Below are 22,512 nucleotides of genomic sequence, written 5' to 3'. Positions count from 1 at the left end.
AGGAAATAACAACCATTTCTTTTTTTTTTTCAACAAACATTTATTTCATATACGCCATCGTTTTAAAGTTAACACACGTTTGACACATTGACTACCGATACATAAGTCGACATATACGTCCAATATCTTTTATAAATTTTATTTAGATAAAAGATATATATACAAGGAATTAATCGTTATAATTTTTACATAGGTAATACTTCATTTCTATTAGCGAAGTATACTTTTAATATTCCAAGTATCAATCAAATGAATCTAGATCTTTACAACGTGTTATTAAAACGTACATTAGAATGAATTAGAAAATAGTAGCGATACATTCGTGCGATTAAGATTTTCCCAGGATTTTTTATCTCTGCTTCTTTCTTTTTTTTTTCTTCATTTAAAAAATCAAGATCATTATGATCGTTATCTCTTACTCCGCCAGGTAGAAAAAAGAAAATAAAATAACAATTGTTTAGGACATGCATTTTAGGACAAATATTTAAATAATAAAATAATAATTAAGTGTCCGATTAGAAATTATTAGATTAAAATAATACTCGTAAGGTATATCATTATATTAATAAAATAATACTCATATTTCATAAGACACTCCGATATTATTATTTTATTTTATTTTACTTTTATTTATCTTTTAATTGACTCAAGCTATTACGTGACGAAGAGAGAAGGTTAGATTTGTTTAAATTTTGAATAGGATATTTGTATCTTTATTTTTTCTTTTTTTTTCATTAACAAATTTCTAAGTATTCTCAGAGCGTGCGTATAGGTGTGTTTATATTTTTTCTATTTTTCTCATCTCCTTTTTCCTTCCGTTTCATAGAAATGGATTATCGCGTCTGTCTATGTCAGATAATATATACAACGTTACGTAACGTCATTTGATAACGGCGATTATGTAATTAGTCGTGGACGTGACAGTACTAATAGGCAGTGCGATTTAATCAATGCTCGTTTTCTTCTTCGTAGATAAGAAGATCATGTGCAACGATTGGTATCTAGAATTTCACAATTTCATATTTTTCTATTATCTTTTTTTTATTTTTTATACTTTTTCTCCCCTTCCGTTTCTTTTTCCTTCGTTCTTACAATTTATTGTGACAATGTTTTTACCGTTATTGTTTATTACTTTATTATTTTTTTTATTACTTTCCTACTAGTTATTCTTTTTTCCCTTATCACTTTCTTTGCTTTTTTCAATAATAATATTAATAATAATGATAATAATAATAATGAACATCGTTATAAACATTGTGAGTTCGGGAAGAGCTTATCTCTCTCTTTCTCTCTCTTTCTCTCTCTCTCTCTCTTCCTCTCTTTCTCTTTTTAAACCCAAGATTTTGTTTACAACAATAATATTATAATTATTCGCGATAAATCCATTTAACTTGTAACTGTATTTTCTTCGAGCTCACGCATTGTATCTTTATCGTCGTTAAGAAATATCCTTTGACTAGGTAGCTATATTATTAATTAATTAATTAATTAATTTACATATATACATATGTATATTTTTTTATTTATTACGTTTTTCTTTACTGTTATCAAAAGTTCTCTTACTCGTTGGAAAACATTTAATTCATTTGTATTTTTATCTAACCTACGTGATATCTCGATAGGTAGAATAGATATTATCGTTAATTTCTAAGTAGAGAAAGAGATTAGTATAACCACGAACAAACGAACTTGATATTAGACGTGTGTAAGTAATCGTTGATTGTGAGTATTGCAATTGACAGGAATCTAATTAAAAAAAAAAGTAAAAAAAAAAATCTTTCTATTTATTTATCTATCTAGTTATCGATCTGGTACTCCTTTATCAGAACTTTCTATTGATTCTTAAGGATTCCGTGCCCTATTCAATAAAGTTCAGATCAATGTTCTAATTTCTTTCTTAATTGAACATATCGAACTATATTCGTGTATTCGAATCGGGCTCGATCAGAATATGATATAATTTCTTAGAAAAATCATCTAACTGTCAATTTTCCTAACATATACATTACATCAATATTGAGATTAAATCTTCTCAATTAAATGAGAAAATTTATGTTGGAATCGATTTATGTTGAGTTATTAACAATATCGAGATCCTCGCAGGAACGATATTCCTCGTGGATCGATGTTAAGAACCAGAAAGCTAACGCTAGAAACATTGTTCCCGTTAGATCACCTAATGCCGTTAGATAAGGGATTGCAGAATTATCTGGATCTATTTTGTGCCTCCACATTGCATGAATTATCACGTGTGCTATATAGAGCAATAGCATTACCTAAAAATGATTAGAAATATTATTAATCATCGATGTCAAATCATTAATTCTATATATTAATAATATCATTATATAAAAAATCAATATACTATATTAATGATACATTGGATTTCTCTAAAAAATTTCAAGATATATGATAAGTGTATATATATATATATATATATGTATATGCATGTGTGTTGCGTGTATATATGTGTACGTAATGTACGAAATTAAATTCAATAAATATACTCACTTGTAAAGTGGATACAACGATATAAGAAAGAACAAAATAAGCATCCACGGTTGACTTCTGACATTTGATATAATCCGCCGCAAATACAAATACCAATTGACCGGAAATCGCCATTCCAATTAATATCCTTGCAGTTTTGGCGTACGGTGCTGTGAATGAATAAATGTTTAACGTTAAAACTATGTACATGCGACAAAATATATGCATATATATATATATATATATATATTTGTTTTATACCTCCTTTAAAAAGAGCCGTCCACGGTGCAACCCACATTTTCGCATGTGGAGGTAATATACCCAGAATACTAGTTTGATGTAACATCGTTGAGATTCGGGATGCTTGAACGGATACCAAGTTACCACCAATTCCATTTATGATAGGTTGAAATACTACGAATCCTTTGAATTTATCAACGACTTCGTTGAGGATCAATCCACCGAGGCTAGAATCATAATTACGTATATCAGACATATGTTTCTTGGAATTTTTGGATAATTAATGTTCTTATTTTTTGATTATTATTCGTTAATGATCATTGATACACATACCCACTGATGAACAGGGCAGACAAGACAGGTACCCAGCCAGATGTTAAAACGTTTCTCGTGTATTTATTTTTCATAACCACGTAAATCCAAAATGGTAAAATTAAAAGATAGCTGATTAAGACGACGTAAAGTACCCAAATTTGTTCTTGTAACTTTAAGAAAAATGCAGAGGCTATTGCCGATAGGACACTGATCGATACCACGTCACCTACCGATGCAGCCAATGGCGTTGCTAAATTATCGGGATTCATTTTGCATCGGTGGGATATCATGATCACGGCTATCATCACAAGATCTGTAAATTAATCGTTGCTAGATCGTTGCTTGAACATTTTTAAGATAATTACATCAATTTTTTATAACGTTGCGTAACTATCAAGCTGTATCATTGATATTTAATGACGCGAAAGAAAGAATTTTTTCTTTTTCTCGCCATTAAATTAATTCCTATCTAATATTACACATTTGAGTGGTATATAATTATAGTATAGTATAAATTTCTTGTTATTTGTTTTTAAGAGACGAAATAAAAATTGATTTATAGAGGGTTATTGATTCAGCTGACGCGATCATTGATAATAATCGATATATTTAAACTCATAGATCGGTAAATATAAACGTGAAACGTGACGTACCTAGAATGAAACAGGAACTGGTTGCCGTGCAAATGCTTGATGTTGCCAATAACAAAGCATAATTCCATTCGAAGGGTATAACTGCACTCCCTTCGTTTCGATGTACACTATCTTGTATGGCACCAACGATTATTGCAAAAATAGCTACCAAAATGGCTGCTACGATCGCTTGAATTTGTACCAACGCGACGTTACCAATAATCATTTTCATAATTTCACGGAATGTATGCATGTTTCCTAAGTTTGCTTGAGTACTCAATCGTGATGCTAAACACATGTCGAGATTTCCTTTCAATCCTAATAGAGCAGGCACCAAGATGAGTAGTTGGCTGACCGATTTGAATACTGGCCAGTGCTGAAACATAAGATTATTAATTATTATTCTTTTCTTTTCTTTTTTTTTCCTTTATTTAATTTTCAAACGTTTCCTCTCTCTCTCTTTGTCGATACATGTAAATGCATTTAGGAATAAAAAAGTAAAAGTAACGACGATGCAACTCGACTGCATCGAAACGTATTATATATAGTTTACATTATCTATACAAGAACAAATACCATAATTGCAATAACGATGTTAGATTATACTTGAGAAATATACAAATCAAAATGCATATATATATATATATACCCATGCATGCAATTGGAAAAGTAATCGATTCGTTTTGAAGATACGTGATCGGAGTAACGATTAGTTAACTTCTTTTTTCTTTTTTCTTTCTTTGGTCATTTTTCTTTCGTTCATACCTTTGACGTGTTAAAACGTTTTATAATATCTTCTAAAAGAATAAAATAATAATTACCTGAACCATATCGAGAACAAGACCGGCTCCGATAGTTCCAATTCCAGCGATGAAGAAAGGAACAGATATTTGTAGGGTCGTGTGGTACCATTTCTCAGTCCTTAGATGTCTCCCATTTCCATTGCCAGTTGGGTCATTCCGATAATCAGGATCGGGGTCTGAATTTGCAACGGAAGAGATGGTCACTATGGAACTTCCACTGGATAACGAACCACCATTAACACCACCACCACCACCGCCACCGCCACCGCCACCGCCGCCCCCGCTGCCCCCGCTGCCAAGATTCGGCAATGACATATCCTTTTTGTTCGTTTGTCCATTAGGAACTTTTAGGCCGGCTATCGAAAAATCGTCAACGTTTTTATTCTCAAATTTCTTTTCTATCAAACGCGATGTAACGATGGACCTTTCCCGTTTTGTTTTTTTTTTGTTTATAATATTTTCGATGTAATTCTCGTTACAGTGTCATCGAACGAGAGTCGAACGTTTTCTACGTTCAAACGTAAATGAAGTACTGTTTGATACATGTACGTAAATGAAGATAAAGTTTCGTTTTAAAAATATCTAGCTTCGTTGTTGCATTTATCGTTGGAATGTTTATGCCTTATTTTCTTTCTTTTTTTCTTTTTTTCTTACCATCTTTTTTCGATGCAACATACATACATACGAGGTATTCACGTACGCAATGTTAACATTTTTCATTAAAAACGACCATGACGACGATAATATATCGTTTACGCGTATCTCTATCAGTTATTTTTATTTTTTATTTCTTTATACTACATAGCCACATACATACATACGTACATGTGTGTATATATATATATATATATATATATATATATATATATATATATATATATATATACATGCATGTACTTACATACACATACATATTTTTGTATTATCCTCATTAGAAAAGCGTCATTGTGGACCACGAGTATCAACAGAATGATTATTTATTATCACAAAATTATTTCTTTTCTTTTTTGTATTTCTTCGTTGTTTGTTTTTGATCGCATTATTAATTCGCATAATCGATAACTCCACGCGCAGCGATATCTCTTACAACAAATTGATTCACGTTTGGCGGATGTGGATAAGAAATGAAAAAAAAAAAAGAAAGAAAAAGAAAAAAGAGGAAAGCAAAAAATATTAAAAAAAGATACAAACACACGAGATAAAAATATCTCTTATTCGTTTAATGTATACGTTTCCGATGTTTATCAAGAGTAGAGGAAAAAATGAGGAAGAAAGAATAAAAAGAAATGCAGTATTTATCTCACCTGCCACCTTCTTCAATACCACAGGTTCTGCCTTGATACCGTCACCTGTTACATTGAAATTCTTCTTGTCCGATTTGTCGATCCTATCGAACTCTAAAGCGTAATTGTCATTACCATTGTTCGGTGACATAGTTACACGTGGAATAACGAAAGCTCTGTCCATAATCCTCTGTCTTATTATTTCGGCACTTCTGCTTTCATCGTAGTTCTCTGAACCGTTCGATCGAATATTCGTCACGTTCAGCAAAGATGGTTCAGTCCCCGAGACCGGCAAAGCGACCATGCCTGTATTTTGATACACATATGCAAATACAAATATATATATTCTTTTTGAAATCAGTGATGTCAGTAATATACGTCGACACAACGACGTTGCGATTGTAGCATTCGCGGATAACTCTGTCCGGGATTCGAATCTTTAGAATTTCACTTTCTCAAAAATTTTCTCAGGATTTTATCGGCCAAAAGGCATTTCCGAGAACGGTAACTTTTCACAACTCACTCCTAATGAACTCTCCTGATGTAATTTATTTTCATATTTCGTATATTTAACGCGAGCCAACACTTGGACATTTTTCGGCTAATTCTCTTATTAAATATCAACTTTCATGAAATGCAGATTTTCTCTTTCACGCTCGTCCGTTTTATGGCAACAGTCGACCACGAAGGTTCTTCCCCGACTAACATCTCTAAATTTCGAAGTTTAAAGAGAATTCTCTGTCATTTATCTTAACGACCGTCCGTGTCGCTGTAATCGTTTGTAATTTCGAATGGCTTGGGACTTTCATTAGGGACCCTTTTTTCAGTTCTTTAGGCCCACCATCGATGTCGCTCTTGTCACCGATTTCTCAAAATGGTTTCTCTCGATCGCACATGCAATTACTTATTTTCTTTTTCGCGTTATTGCACAACTTTCAAGCGTGTGAACGAGCCAACCTTCGTTTCACTTTTAAGACTATCTTGTAGGATTCGCGACAAAAGTTGAGAATCTTTTTACGCGTATAAGTAAACGAATGTTCACTTATATGAAATGGACATGTTCGGTCCCATTATATCAATCGATTGATATCACTTATATGTATTATATTGATTGGAAAGAAATAATTAATTTCTGGACGATTTTTTATAACGATTTTTTAATTTTTCGTTATATATATATATATATCTTTTCGTATTCCTTTAGTTTTTTGATTTTTCGACAAGAAAAAAAATTCAAACTCACCGAATTCGGTGCTGACGTACGGTGCTACGACAATTCCTTATCCCAAAGCCGCGGATACCAGGATCAACCTGAGACAATTTCACGTCAGCTCTGCCCAGTTCCGTCAGCCTTAATCTAGAGTATCTAACGCGTGGAAAAAAATAAAGAACATGTTGCGTTATATCTCAATTAAATCTTCTGAAGATAAAGAAACATAGGAGAACGCAGTCAGTAACATTCCACGATCGAGAAGTTTCTGATTTATCCTACGATTAAATCAAATCCTGTTTATTATATTTTTCTCCTTTAAACGACTGTCGTGTAATTACGATTAAAAAATAGATAAACGTAAACAATTTTGCATGAAGCTAATACTTTTCTATATTTCGCAAAAAAAAAAAAAAAAGAAAAAGGGAAAGAAATGGAAGAAGAGATAACTCTGCGAAATCGACTATCATGAAAATAATCGCTACTAGAGCATTTTGATCGTGTTAAATTCGAATAGTTACATTAAAAAAAAGAAAAAAAGTAAAAATGAAAGCAACGATCGAATGGTGATCACGTTCCAATTAATTTTTTATTCGGTATTATCGTTGGCATCACCGGCAACGTTAGACGGTAGTCAGCATTATTACTCAAGACGGATATAAAAGTTGAGCTTCGGTAATTGATAACGCTAACGATAAGCATCAGCACGCTCATTATAATTCATTCTTTTATTCTTTTTTCTTTTTTCTTTTCCTTTTTCTTTTTTCTTTCTTTTTTTTTGCAATCTACTTCCTCTTCTACTTCTACTTCTTCTCCTCTTTCTCCACCTTGATTTCAATGTCGTTGCACCGTCGTCATCGCGGTTGCTGCAGTAGCTAAACGTAGACGATCACGAAAGTCTGCGAAATATTATACGTACTTTGAATCAGCATATCGTCTAATCGCAACACGAGGAACTAAGATCTCGCGTTACCGTTAATCTCAATGCACGTGGCGTTAACAAGCGGTTGACGCGCCTGCGCACGCGAATCCGCGAAGAAAAAGAAGAAAAAAATTACAAAGAAATAAAGGAGAGAGAGAGAGAGAGAGAGGAAAGAAAATAGAATGCCTTGTTATACCGCATATCTACTTAGATTATTTCGAAGGTCTTTTTTACAATAAAAATTTCGTTATCATTCGTTGGATGATTTTTAAAAAAGAGAAATACATACATTCGACCACTGTGTTTGGTCAATGTCAAGTCTTCTTGGAGATAAATGATCGCGATCGGGCATATTAATTCTACGCGATTATTTCTAAATTGATCGAGTAATTCGATCGATTCTTCAACGATATCTTTCATTCCGTTATATTGCTCGATTTCGTTCGATAGGTATTATTTCGAGAAGGTATATTTTTACAGGTAAAAAACAAAAAGCGTTTGCCTGGCGACGTCGTTGAGCGTAATGTAAAAAAAGAAAAAATAAAACAGGAGAAATAAAAAGAAAGAAAATCTTTGCGATCTCGGAGATATTCTTTATCGAATAAGATTTTCATCGTTATCGAACTTTAGCATTCGTGGTTTCGTCGATCAATCGAGGTCTAACGAAATATCATTCGGAATGATTATTTAAGGGGAAACTTCAATAATAAATCAGATATCGATACACCTCGAGAGAGTCACGAAGCTGATAACGATTCCGATATCTATACGGAATTTGTGATGGTCGATCGATAATTCTTCTTAGGATCCCCTCTTCCACTTTCGTCGTTCGAGTTGTTGGAAAAAACAAGGATCGTTCTTACGTAGAATGTTAAAGAAAATTATACAGGGAAATACCAGTCGAACACAGCCGAATAGATACGTGGTCACCGAAAGAGAAGGATATTGTCCATTATTTTACTTACATAACAATTACATATCGGTGAATTAGCGCCAGCGTGTCGATCTTTTTTGATTTGACGTCAATCGTGTTTAGTTCACGATCAACGACGATGAAACTAATGTGCTCGTTAAAATCACTTTTGGATGGATCACCTTTCGAATCGACGAACGTTATCTCGATAAAACTCGTTGTCGAAATAACAGAGAAATGATATTTAGGGACTATGGTTGTTGAATAAATCCACGTATATTCCAGCTTCGTTTGCTTTAATGAAGAACTTTGCGATCGATTCTACGTTAAACGTTAGATATATATATATATATGTTATATGATTGATGCAACCGACAATGATGAACCGTGTGCCACACGCGGTCGTGCTTGACTGATAAACGAACTGTTAAGCTCGGCGGCCGTCGTCGTCTTCGTCGTTCGTCTACACGACGCACGCGGGATCAGACAGACGTCTTTCGTTTCTCGGAGGAAAGCACGTGTGCTATCTTGACCGATTTGCCGATTGATGCCGGTTGTCTTTGATTGTGTTGTGTCTTTGACGTGGTTCTGCTGGTACGGCTGGTAGTGGTGACGTTTATTGCTATCGCCGATGTTTTGCGTTTTCCTTGATGACAATCTCTGTGATAGTATATAAGAATACAAATAATAGATCGATTTACTCTCTCTCTCTCTCTCTTCTATATAGAAACAAACTTGCCTACGTTTCTATCATAGTCAGGAATTTACTTGGAATTAAATCGTTCCCTCCCCTCCTTCCTTTCCCCCAATCCATGCATCTCTTCGTCGTCCTAGCCATTGTCATCGTCATTTTTTAAAATTCTCTCTCCACTTCTCCGTCTACCATTTCATCCCCACCCTATCCTCCTCTCCTTCACTTCCATCTTCGCCAACATCACGCTCTCTCATACCGATTGACCCATATATACTATTCCGCGTTCCGGGTTAAACGATCTACTACACGCTCCTCTTTCTTTTACTTATTTCTTTTCCTCTCCTCTCCTCTCCTCTTCTCTCCCTCTTCCATATTTCTCGCTTCAACTTCCTATTACTTCTTGATGGAATCTTTCGAACGTCAGGAGGGATACCATCCACGACAACGTGACCTTTTTAATTCATACCCTTTGACGATTTATAAACGATATTATTCTTTGACTATTGGATGATTCGATACGATTCGATCGCGTGTTCTCGCCCGATTAAGTATTTTTTTAAAGAATATTTTTGCCTTCGTAGAAGGTTTGCTCTCTCTTTTTTTTTCTTTTTTTTTTTTTTGCCTATTTATTTTTCGCGTCGGCGTAGTCGTAGTCGTAGTCGTATCGTACCTAATGAACAAATAAAATAATTCGTAGAAAAGCATCTTCTCTCGTTGCTAGGATATCTAACCGTAGAATAAATTTCTTGCTACTATTAACTATGTTTAAGTTTTACTTACATCTTATCGGATTTTCTTCGAGAACTTTAATACCTATGGAAGGGAGGGGATTAGAGAAAGCGAAAATAGATTTAGAATCTCGAAACTTCAAACGCATTAGCGTTGATGTGTTTTGTTACATCTACGTAGTTTCTTATAAATTTTATCTCTGGGATATATTTCACCGTGCGAGGTTTTAAAAATTTGTCGAGAAGATTGATGGGAAATTTGAAATCGTAATGAAGCGCACACTTGGTAAAATAGAAAAGAAGAAGAAACAAAAAAGAAGAAAAAAGAAAAAAAAAAACAGAAAAAGAAACCTGCAATAAGTCTTATCATTTTATTTATCGCGTCAAATAAAGTATACGGATAAGTTCTTGTATTTTACTGAGTCATTTGAATTTATCAACAATGCATGTCGTTGCTATGCGAACCACATAAAAGTTTACTTGCTTGTTCATGGCTCAATCGTGATTTACCAGTCCCAGACAAAGAGTTCTCTCAATTTTTCAAACAGATACGAACAAATCGGTATAGTATACGAAATCTATAAGTGGTTACAAAAATGGATAGTAAAAAACACCGATAGTAAAAAATTAGTTGGCAAGTACCTTCGCACCGAATGATAGATTAAATATTATCTATAATCGTTAGTTACTTTTTTCTTCTTTCTCTTTGTTTTCTTTTTTTTTTAGGAACGATTAGGATCTCGAAGTGATTAAACATTAAAAAAAAAAGATACGACATAGTTCAAGAAGCTTTTTGATAAATATTCATATCAAGCGATTGCGTATCTATATGTAAATTTTACACGGATGAAGTAAAATATTCGTAAAATTGTATAAAAATTCTTTTTTTATGACGCCGATTCTGATGAAGCACTTGTAATTACTTGTCGAGCACTTGAGTGAAAAAAGAAAAAAACATTTTTTCGTAGCGTAAACATTATCCAAATTATTACGTAGCAGTCTTGAATTTCTTCTAATTTCTTCGCGAGACCGAATGAAATTCACTTCGAGCGCGTAAATAAAAAACGAATCGAAACGGAACAAGAATACTCTACAAACTATAAAACATTCGATAACACCTTATTGTATTATTCTTTTCATTAATCGTATTCGTCTCGTAGAATATATTTTCTTATTCTTTTTTTTTTCCTTTTCCTTTTTTTAGAACAAGGAAAAACTATACGCGGATACGATCGATCACTATGCTCGAGTTGTCAGGAATGAAAAAAGAAGTATAAAGATAACTTTCGAGTGTGCATGCTCGTCGGTAATCTCGGAATTTGTCGAAAGTATAATAAGTAGAGCGAACGGAAGAGACGAAAGAAGGAAATAAAAGCGAACGAATAAAAAGCAAAAAGAGTAAAAAAGAAAAAAGAAAAGAAAAGAAAAGGAAAGGGAAAAAAAAGGAATATTGTGGATAAATCGTCGACATTGAAATCCGCGGTCGATCGTAATAAATACGTGTACTTACTAACATAAGTTTAGAAACTACCTATACTTACCTATGTATGTAAGTATCTACTTGAGAAGTTTTCTTATCGTTACATAAATATATCCTTTACACTTCGTATTCGTTACCACAAGATCGTCGTCATACGATTCAATTGAACAAAACGATTGGCATTCCGTAAGCATGTGTACCCGAAGGAACGTTGGGATTTACACGTCTATCGTGACGTAAACGTCGTCAATGAAAAAAGATAAGGAAATCTCGATTAAAAGCATTTACACTGATTTCACGTGCATCCCAAATGATTTTTAAGATAATCCGATTATTTTCGTCTCTCTCTGTCTTCTTTTTTATTTCTGCTTTGTTTGTTTTACATCTTTTTTCTTTCTTTTTTATATACATAACTATATAGATTAAAAAAGAAAGTTATATCACGTATGATGATTTTTTATGTATTAGCAATGAAATCGAGATAAACAGACAGAAATAGAGAGAAAGAGAGAGAGAGAGAGAGAGAGAGAGAGAGAGAGAGAGAGAAATGCATTTACATTATTTATTTTCATAAGCAATCTCTTTAAAGAAGCAACGAGATAAGTAACACTAATTGCTTTTCTCACGAAACTTCGTAATAAACACTTCTAATCTGAGGTATTTTATAGAATCGTAAGCGAGTCGATTATCACTGATAAGAGAAAATCTGTTGTCATCTCTCTCTCTCTCTACCTCTTTCTCTCTCTCTCTCTCTCTCTCTCTCTCTCTCTTTCTGAATAACGTTTACCATTCTTAATGATAACGACTATTATGTTGTTTCCAAAGTTTTATGAATCCTTTTACAATTTATTACTTTATTTTCATTAAATATATGTTATTACTTTATTTCCATTGAAATCCTATGTATGAGGTCTGTTTAAAGTAATTAAAGTCGATTTATTTTCAAATATATATACATATATATATATATATATATATATATATATATATATATATATATATATTAAAAAATTAAAATAGTTTTCTATATCGAATATCTCCTTTAATTAATCACTTATTAGTATCGAAGCTAATCTCTCCCTCATGAAATTATTAAATACTGATCGATAAATTTTTCAATTTAATCTCATTTAATTAATCGATTCTTCGAGATCGCAAGTATTTTCGAATATCGATACTGTTATATTAAAAATAAAGGAGAACAAATTAAATCGAATATTCGATAACGTAACGAAATATTATTAATAATTATTTTGGGTACTTACCTATCTATAGATTTAATATATATACGTATATTCGTATATCAAATTCGCATGACTCCCAATGATGACGTTGTTGTTTTAATTGCAAGATCAGGGAAAATACAATACGCGTACGTCTTTATACGTAACCAGGAAAAAGATGAATTGTCGATTGTTCTGAGAAACCTGAGTTTCTCTATATCGAATTTTCTTCCTTGTTATTTCTTCCCTGATGACTAATCAAGAGAATCGTTTCTGTTGGTATAATAAAATAGAATAATAGTCTATGTATTGATTCGCTTAAGAGATTTATTACTTCATAAATCATTATTCGAAAACTTCATGTATTTCTAATTTTATAATGAAGAATATCGTATTGGTACTATTATTAATATTATTATTATTATTATTATTATTATTATTATTGTTAATCTTCTCTTTTTTTTTAAATTTATCCTTATTTTTCTATGGCGTTTTCTGCACGAATTAAATTCTTTTTTACAATTACAATCGTCGTCTCATTAAAATTCGTTCTTTTTTTTTATGTTTACATAATCGTTCTCTCTTCCAAAAATTTATTCTTCTTTGTAAAAAGTTACGCCATAGATGTCAAGCGATGCACACTTTTATGTAGGTTAAATTGCATATTTGCAGTCTAGACGATAACAGTGATGCGTGAATAAATTGAATTACAAGATTCGCCGGGAATTATTGATTCTTAAAAAATTTAACGAATAGTCAAATTGTCGTTATATGCCGATAATATTATATTAATAATAATAATAATAATAATAATCGTCACTTACGATATGTGTAGTAACGACGACGACGACGACGACGACGATGACGATGACGATGATTATAATAATGGGAAGAGGGGATCTTTTATAAGGAGGATCAAGGTAATTATTAATAAAAAAAAAGAAAAACGAGTATAACGTTTAATGGTTATTAGACTGTATTTCTTTTTATTTATTTTTTTTCCATTTTTTTTCTTTTTTTTTTTTGGACGAGTCCAACTATCCTTGGCTAACAAATAATATTTACGAACAATCAATCTTTATGTACTTACAATGTAATTTTGATTTTGAATATTTTGATTTTCGATTTTTTTCTCTCCTCCTTCTCCTCCTCCTCTTTCTTTTTTTCTTTCTCTTTATACTTCTCCTCTTTCTTTCTTTTTTTTTTCTTCTTCTTATTTTTATCTTTTGTACCCTCGATCGCATTTATCAAAACAATGCTTTATCCAATAGATAAAAAATGAAAGATTAATAAGGCGAAGATGACAATAGTGTTTGTGAAATATGAAAAATTATTATAGTGTTCGTAATTAATATAATAGCATCGTTTCGATCGCAAAATGTAAATGATCGAGCTAGGATTCTCACAAAAAATATTTCTTACAGTACGAAGTATGTTTTGACACCAAAGTATTATACGGTTACTCGTAGTGACATCCTTTGTTGACACACATGACAGATTTGTGCAAAAGAAAATAGGAAAAAGAAAATAGATTTCATTTGTTCTCCTGTGCGCTTACCGTATTGATTTCTAGATATCTATGTAATTCGATATTTCTATAATTTAAAAAATGAGCCGTGCGATCGTCGCTTTTTTCTATTTTATTTTATTTTCTTTTTTGTTTCTTTCTTTCTTTTTTTTTTTTGCACAAATCAGCAAAAGAGGATGTACAAAACGCGTCCGTAATTTCTTGTACTATATACGTCGATCGTACACACGCAATATCAATCTTAGGTTTTATATATATATATATATATATATATATATATATATATATATATATATACACACATATATGTATATATATATATCTCACAGATATAGATACATAATAATAATAATTATAATAATAATAATAATAATAATAATAATAATAATAATAATAATAATAATAATAATAATAATAATAAATAATAGTTCGTAATATATCAGATAAATCTTATTAAATTTCTCGTATAAATATGTCACATTTTATAATCTTTGATGTTTTCCAAAAACTTAAATTCTATATGTATATGATACGGTAAAATATCATAATTTTTATATTCGCATCTCGTAGATATAATAATTCTTATAAATATATATATATATGTAAATATATATATATATATATTTCATTGTGTGTGTGTATTTAGAGTTGAGAAAGCATTACATTAGGAACATTCTGTTTACCGCGTGCTAATATTTTTTAATGACTATCATCATCCTTAATATTAGTTAATTAAGTTTTAATATTACAAACTTTATCGATATTAGATTTCTGGCAGAATGCTTTTTTTCTTCTTTTTTTTTGTTTCTTTCTCCTTTTTTTCTTTTTTTTTTTCTTTTCCTTTTCTTTTTTTCTCGAGGACCTATTCGATGTGTCAAAAATAATTGTCATGTCTATTATTTTGTTCTCTCGGTTTTGTTAATAAAAAATTATGTTATTTCGTCGCGCAAATATAATATTTCATATGTATTTTATGTGTAACCATGAGAAAAAAATTACAATTAGATTTTCCTCTGCGATGTTCGAGTTTTAATTTATTTTTCTTTTGTTCTTTTTTTTTTATATACAACATCTTGTACGTACTTTACATAAATATATATATATATATAGTGTGTATATGCATACATGTATATATATATATGTATAATAATAATAATGTAATTGGTAATTCGTTATCGACATAATGACTGTCAATTGTACTTCTCGTTTAGCAGATACGTTTAAATTATTTTATTTTTCATTATCATCTAGGAAAGAAGTACCTACAGGACCCTGAATTTTAGTACTTATCGATCGTAGTTTTCTCTCTCTCTCTCTATTTTATTTTTTTTCTTTTCCTTCTCAATCTTTATAAATACTTATATCTCGTTGGCTATTTATTTATTTATTTTTTTTTCATCGTACCTTCCTTTAAAAACTAATTTTGATTTTTTCTCAATATAGTGCATATCTATATAGATATATATATGTGTATATATATATATATGTATATATATATATATAATACATATACGTCACATGTTTTACGTATATCCTTATTATTAGAAATATTTTATTTCATAAATGTCTAAAATATCGAACGCATTTCTACGTTCATGCACTGTTGATTTACGTACACACACATGCTTATGGAATATACAGATATCTATATATATATATATATATATATACATATATATATATGTATATATATATATATTTTTAAATACGTGTACAAGTTAAATACGATATACACTTGGTCCAGTTCATTTTAGAGGAATTTCTCTCTCTCTCTCTATTTTTTTTTTTTTTTTTTTTTCTAATTAGATATACATTCCCCCTGATATCAAAGAAGATCGGTAAAGCTTCAACTAAGGAACTCTAGCATTTATTAATTAATAGGAACTTAATGAAATCGCTATGCGACATCGTTTGTGCGTATCAATGGTTTTCGAAACGAGCATTGAATTTTACAATTTTATATATATATATTTTTTTCTTCCTACGTATATGTGTGTGTGTGTATTTTTTTATTCGTTTGAAATTATAATAATATCGGTTGGACCAGATAAAAAATTAAATTTATTTGTTACGCATATGTTGTTCTTCCTTTTTCCTGTATCGCACGATGGCTAGTTCGCATAACAATTATTTTAGCTAGTCGGTTGTTATTGTCATATGCTCTCTTACGTATACATACATATACGTATATAATATATAGTTAAGTATATAACATAGAAGGTGAAATTACGTAAGCGTGTTACACGTTAAAAAAATATCAATGTTACATAATTTTTATGTAATTGCACGTGCGTTCATTATATGTGTTGTATATTCGTTTAAAAAGAGATGGAAAATAAAGTCCACGTAAAAGAAGAATCATTATCGTTTATAATACCGAAAGCGTACTCTATCTCGCAACTTTAATTATTATTGTTCCGGTAATTATACCTTTTTTGTATTTTTTGTTTTGTTTTGTTCTTTCTTTCCTTCTTTCTTTTTCTTCACGATACTTGACGAAGTAAAATTATCAGAATTCTTCTCTTGACGTTTCGTTTAGCGATTTGAAATTTATTTCCAAGATTTAATAGGATCCTTTGTCCTTTATTTTTTTTCTGTTCTTAAATATTTTTCTTTTCTGAATAATTAATTTTTAACCTTTTGAAATACATAATTCATTTCTTTCTTTTCCTTGTTTCTTTTATTTTTCTTTTTTTCTTTTTTATTTTTTTTTTTCTTCGAGAAAGACATCACAGCGGTTGTTAAGTAAACATTAAATTGAAAATTATTATCATAATTCCTATTGTGAAATTTAACGAAGAAATTAAATTCTTACGTCGCGTTATTGTATAGAAGAAAAGAAAAAAGAAAAAAAAGATTCACATCAATCCTGCAACCGCGTGCAAATATCTAAGGATTAATTAACATCCAGGGAAGTTTGTTTCGTGATATATAAGAACGATCATTTTTTTTATTACCACGTTTCTCGAAAGAATTCGTCTTGGATAGAAACAAAGAGCCGCGAAAAAGAGCGACAGGGATAAATAACGTTGCAAACATACGGAGCGTGTTTCGTTTTTGGGTGTTAGCGAATCCAACATAAAAAAGACAAAAGAGAGAGAGAGAGAGAGAGAGAGAGAGAGAGAGAGAGAGAGAGAGAGAGAGAGAGAGAAAAGAAAAGAGAAGAAAAGAAAAGAGAAAAAAAGTAAATGAAAACAAAAAAAAACAAGAAAAAGAAGGGATGAAAGTGTTGTGGAAGTATAGGAAAGAAAAGAAGCAAAAGGGGTATTGGAGTAATCCGTTGGCCCTTCTTCGTGATCCGGCTTAACAATGGCAATGGTAATTTCGTGCGTTTTTTCTCAGTTCAACCCTAATTTCTTGATTCGAACGTTGTCGTATTACAAACTCTTTCTTTTTCTTTCCCTTTCTTTCTTTGCTTGTCAACGATATATCCAGCTTGGACGATCGACAGCACGCTTTTCTCTCTCTCTCTCTCTTTTTCTCTCTGTGTCTCCGTCTCCCATCTGTCGTCTCGTGTCCGAGGGGTTGCTTAGGTGGCAAGGTGAACGTAAAGGAAGGGAAGAAGGGAGGTAGAGCGATAGGTAGGGAGGAAGAGAAGGAGGGAGGCAGAGTTGTCGCACAATATAACGGAACTATGGCACTAAGCTTCTCTCTGTTCGATGCGTTTCGAAAGGGGGGAGAAAATCTCGCTGAAATCTTATAAAAGATTTCCAAAATATTGTGTAAATCGACGTGTAACGTGTACGTGTACGTGTACATGTACGTATGTACGGGACGGGACGGCATCGGATCTATGGGGTGAGAGACCCAGCTGATGAAAAGTTTTTGGGGTGAAACTCGTCGAAATCGTACGTACGAAATGTCGCCGGCTGTTAAATTCTTCTCCCTGCGAGAAAGCGCGGAATTCACGCGTGCTAAAATAAATAAAGGGTTGCTCCGCCTTTTATTATATGCGATCCTCTTTCCTTTTTTTTTCTTTTTTCTGTTTTTTTTTTTTCAAAGGATCGACAAAATTCGGAAAAACGAGTTTTTTTTTTTTAGGGTATATAAGGGTGTAAGTTGCGTATAAGCGTGTTTCACCCTTTTCAACTCTTCATCCCTTTTCTTTTTTTTTATTCTGTCGCTCTCTCTTTCTATATATATATATATATTTCTTTCACACATTTTCCAGAATCGTGGATTTTTCACCCCGTTCGTTCGACTGTAAAAATTCGTGTTCTCTTTTTGACCTTGAAAGGGTTTCCCCCATATACGTTTTCAGCTCGTTCCTTTCACTTTCGGAAATCAGGAAAACGGCGTACTCTTTTTCTCTTTTTCCTTTCTGTCTTTCTTTTTGCCTGTCAGTCTCGCGATAAATCGTTTATATAGATCGATCGAATTTATTTTTCCTTTCATCGACGCGTCGATCTACGCGTTTTACTTTTAAATTAAAAGCTGGTAGATGCACGTGTCGGTAGCGTACGCTTGTTCTCGAATCGATCGGACGACATTGAATTTATGCGATGCCTATATAGTTATATAACTCATTATTATCGGAATGATCGGCAACGTCTCGATGACTGTCGTAACCAAGATCAATAACGCTCGAATTGTTAAAGGAACTTTACCCCAAGTTGTCATTGGCAGGTACGGAAGAGAACGACGAAGTCTACATCGATTATTCTATCATTCTGATAATTTCTCTCTTTCTTCCCTTGTCTCTCTCTCTCTCTTTCTCTCTCTCTATCACTCTATCTCTCTGTCTCTGTCTTTTTTATTTTTCGATTTAGACGCACGTTCTCGCTTTTCTTCGTTCGAGTGGCGGAACTATCGAAGTTATTACGCCAGCCCGATGAAATTTCCAAGTTCTCCCGAGACGATGAAGTGGATGGAGAGGGTAGAGTCCAAGGGAAGTTGGAGGGAACGACGAGGAACGGGGTGGGAAGGAAAGAAAAGCGAAGAAAAAGAAAACGAGGCTGGCGAATGAGAGAGAGAGAGAGAGAAACAGAGTGAGTGAGAAAGCGAGTGAAAGAGAAAGAGAAAGAGAGAGGCTTTGATAATTGCAATCCACTTTCTCGTGAGGGGTTGGGTAGGTATAAGCAGTCCCGTGGTTGTGGGGTGGTTGATGAGTAGGGGAAACAGGGTGGACCGGGAAAAAGGGGAGGGGTGGCCCCTTCGGTTCGATACCTTTCTTAAATTTACCACGAACTTCTCCGTACTCGAACCTCCGTCAGGCTTTCTAAATAAATGACGAGGAAACAAGAGTATATTGCTCGTGATTATGCCGAAATTGAGAAGGAGAAAGAGAGAGAGAGAGAGAGAGAGAGAGAGAGAGAGAGAGAAGAATGGAAAGGGAGAAGGTAAAGGTTCAGAAAAAATGAGAAAAAATTTTCGAGGTTTTTTTCTTCTCTCTTCGTTTCCTTTTTCCTTTTTCTTTTTTTTTTCTTTTCTTCTTTGGCATCGTATATTAGTAGTATTTTTAATTAGATTAAAAAATATATATATATATAATCTTTCCCTCTCTCTCTCTCTCTCTTTCTCTCTTTCCTTCCAATAAGATATACTCTTGTTCGTATTAGTTTCACTTTGAAAGGAGATTATCATTACCTTTCGTACACATAGATACGTAGCGCTAAAGTTTGAAGCCACGGAAAGAGAGGAGAGGAAAGGAGAGGAGAGGAAAAGAGGAGGGAGATTTTCGTAGGGTAGATTTTCCGGGCGAATATCTTCGATAGAATCCTTAATGAAAAATTGCTGGTCTTTTGTCCATCGTCGAAATCCGTCTTTCGTTTCTTTCTCTTCCTCTCTCTTCCTCCTACTTCTTTCTCCTTCCCTCGTTTGCTACCACCATACAATCGCCACCTCCCTTCCTCCCTGCTATCCCTCCCGTCCCATGTACACCAAACTCTTCTCCTCCAACAACTCGCTAATACACGTCTCCCCCGTTTTTCGGAGCTCTCTCTCTATCTCTCTCTCTCTCTCTTAGAAACCGCAAGATATTATTGATTTTTATACATATCCTCTCGAGGTGTACTCGTTGGTGTGGGTGGTGGACGTTCAGTTGAGTTTTTCGTAGTGTGTTTCGCGTCTATCCGTGTGTTTGCGTATCAGAGTAGGAGGGAGCAAGGGGGGTTGATGGGGAGAACAGGAGGAGGTGGTGATGGAGAAGGAGGAAGAGGAAAAGAAGGAGGAGGAGGAGGAGGAGGGACAGGGAGGGGGGCCTAGCTGTGTCATTTACTCATTGGTCGTTGGTTCGAGAAGGACGTGGAATCGTCGTTGCCTTCCGCCTTCCCTTTTCAAACCGACGACCCCGACTACTCTTCGGCCATCAAGCAAAAGGAAAACTTCGATATAGCGCAAGCGCTAACACTGCTTCTTCGAATACGCCTCCTATTTCTTTCTCTTTTTCTCTCTCTTTTTCTTTCTCTCTCGTTCTTTCTTTCTATCTATCTATCTATCTGTCTATCTATTCATCTATCTATGTATCTATTTATCTATCTCTTTCTCGTTCATTTCTCTTTGTCTCACTCTCTTCAAAATTCTTCCAAGCTTTCTTATCTTTTCTCTCTCTCTTTTCTTTTCTTTTCTTTTCTTTTCTTTTCTTTTCTTTATCTCGCGACCCAAGATTTCCCCCTTTTTTCTCCTTCCTCAAAGAAAAACTTCCTTCATTCTTCTCCATTTCTTCGATATTTCTTTTCTTTTCTTTTCTTTCCCTTTTTTCTCTCCTGTTTTTTCTCCCCCCCTTTCCTCTTTTTATTCGGCCAAGTAAATTAAGAATTTCATTTCAATTAACGATCCTCGTTCGCGTCAAGATTTTTCTCCTTGCAGCGATACTCTCTACCTTTTTTTTTTCCTACGTTTGTTTACTCGATGAGAATCAATAAAAATTTTCCTTCTTTCTTTGCTATTTTTTTGTTTCCCTTTTCTTCTTTCTTTCTTTTTTTTTTTTCTTTTCGATTAAATTAACGTCAACGTAACTACGTCGAGAAGCAGTTGATCGTTAACTATCCCATAACTTCCTAATGATATTTCTTTAGATTAAATACACGTCAATAAGAAGGTGGGGGTGGGATGAGGTGGAGGCGAGGGTAGAGGTAACGGTAGGGGTGATGATAGCAGTGGGAACCCTTTGAACGAGGACAGAATTTGCATGGTAATACACAAAAGGGATCGCGGCTCCGGAGGCAGCATAAGTTGAAACCCGATTATAGAGTGCCCGTGTTATACATAGTTACGTATATAATACGTACATACTATATACGGGAAATTTCAATTAACGCGTGTCGGAAGTACCGTTCGCAATTAATACAATACAACACAATGCAATGCAATGCGATGCGATGCGATGCAATGCAAGGCAAGGCACTGCAATGCAATGCAATGCAATTGAGTGCAGTTACGATACAATGCAATGCAATACAATACTATTTCAGAGAACGAAATGTTCCGTGTTGACATGGCACGTAAAGTAAGTACGTACGGTCGTTAAGTATTATTACATTCGATTTTATATCGTCGTCGATGAAATAAACGGACATGCTCGTGTAACAGGTGAAGAACTATTTGTCAAGAGGATATCTCGTTTCTGTTACGAATCTCATTTGTCAGGTTACAACTTTTCAACTCCTCGACCCTATTTGACAAAGAAGCAACCCTACGCGCGACACCCCTTTTTAAAAAGTGAAATCGATCGTTTAGAAAACAGGCATGTACATACATACGTACATATATATATATATATATATATATATATATATATATATATATATATATATATAGGTCCATGCACGAAACGAATTCAATCGTGTAACGTGATATATTTTGAATAAACATTAGATCACATAAGAAAAAGTTAAATAATATTAATTAAAAAGTAAAAAACGGGGAGGGGAACTTTAGAGGAGGAAGAGGATGATAGACGAAAGGTTTGGAGTAAAACGAAAAGAAAAAAACAAAGCGTGTAAAATTAAATTACGATAGAAATAAATTTTTATTTTCGATTTGGTCGTCTCCACACAAATTGTTCCGTGCATATAAATAAATAATAGTAGTGATAATCAATATAAGGAAGA

At 33.1% G+C, this 22,512-nt stretch overlaps 2 protein-coding genes across 5 annotated transcripts in view; one reads left to right on the top strand and one right to left on the bottom strand.

Moving 5' to 3' along the window:
• LOC127070428 (cell adhesion molecule Dscam2-like) overlaps positions 1–22,512 on the top strand; it is a 191,560-nt gene that overhangs the window by 3,237 nt on the left and 165,811 nt on the right. The gene's annotated exons all lie outside the window — the stretch shown is intronic.
• On the bottom strand, positions 124–9,449 carry LOC127070433 (solute carrier family 41 member 3-like). 3 transcript variants are annotated; one of them, XM_051008393.1, is made up of 9 exons: positions 8,861–9,449; positions 7,007–7,129; positions 5,785–6,069; positions 4,499–4,836; positions 3,699–4,053; positions 3,064–3,358; positions 2,752–2,957; positions 2,512–2,660; positions 124–2,276 (listed from the first exon to the last, which is right to left on the bottom strand). In XM_051008393.1, exons 3-9 carry the CDS (start codon positions 6,065–6,067, stop codon positions 2,067–2,069), a joined length of 1,836 nt encoding a protein of 611 aa, XP_050864350.1. In that variant the 5' UTR covers positions 6,068–6,069; positions 7,007–7,129; positions 8,861–9,449; the 3' UTR covers positions 124–2,066. The 3 variants fall into 3 exon arrangements, with proteins under 3 accessions (XP_050864350.1, XP_050864351.1, XP_050864352.1); XM_051008394.1 differs by having other exon boundaries at positions 7,007–7,120; XM_051008395.1 differs by having other exon boundaries at positions 4,499–4,656; positions 8,861–9,446.

The sequence above is a fragment of the Vespula vulgaris genome, chromosome 18 (assembly GCF_905475345.1).
Source record: "Vespula vulgaris chromosome 18, iyVesVulg1.1, whole genome shotgun sequence".
NCBI classification, from domain to species: Eukaryota; Metazoa; Arthropoda; class Insecta; order Hymenoptera; family Vespidae; genus Vespula; species Vespula vulgaris.
The sequence above is the reverse complement of the archived record's forward strand: the minus strand, read 5'-3'. Positions and strand labels throughout refer to the sequence as shown.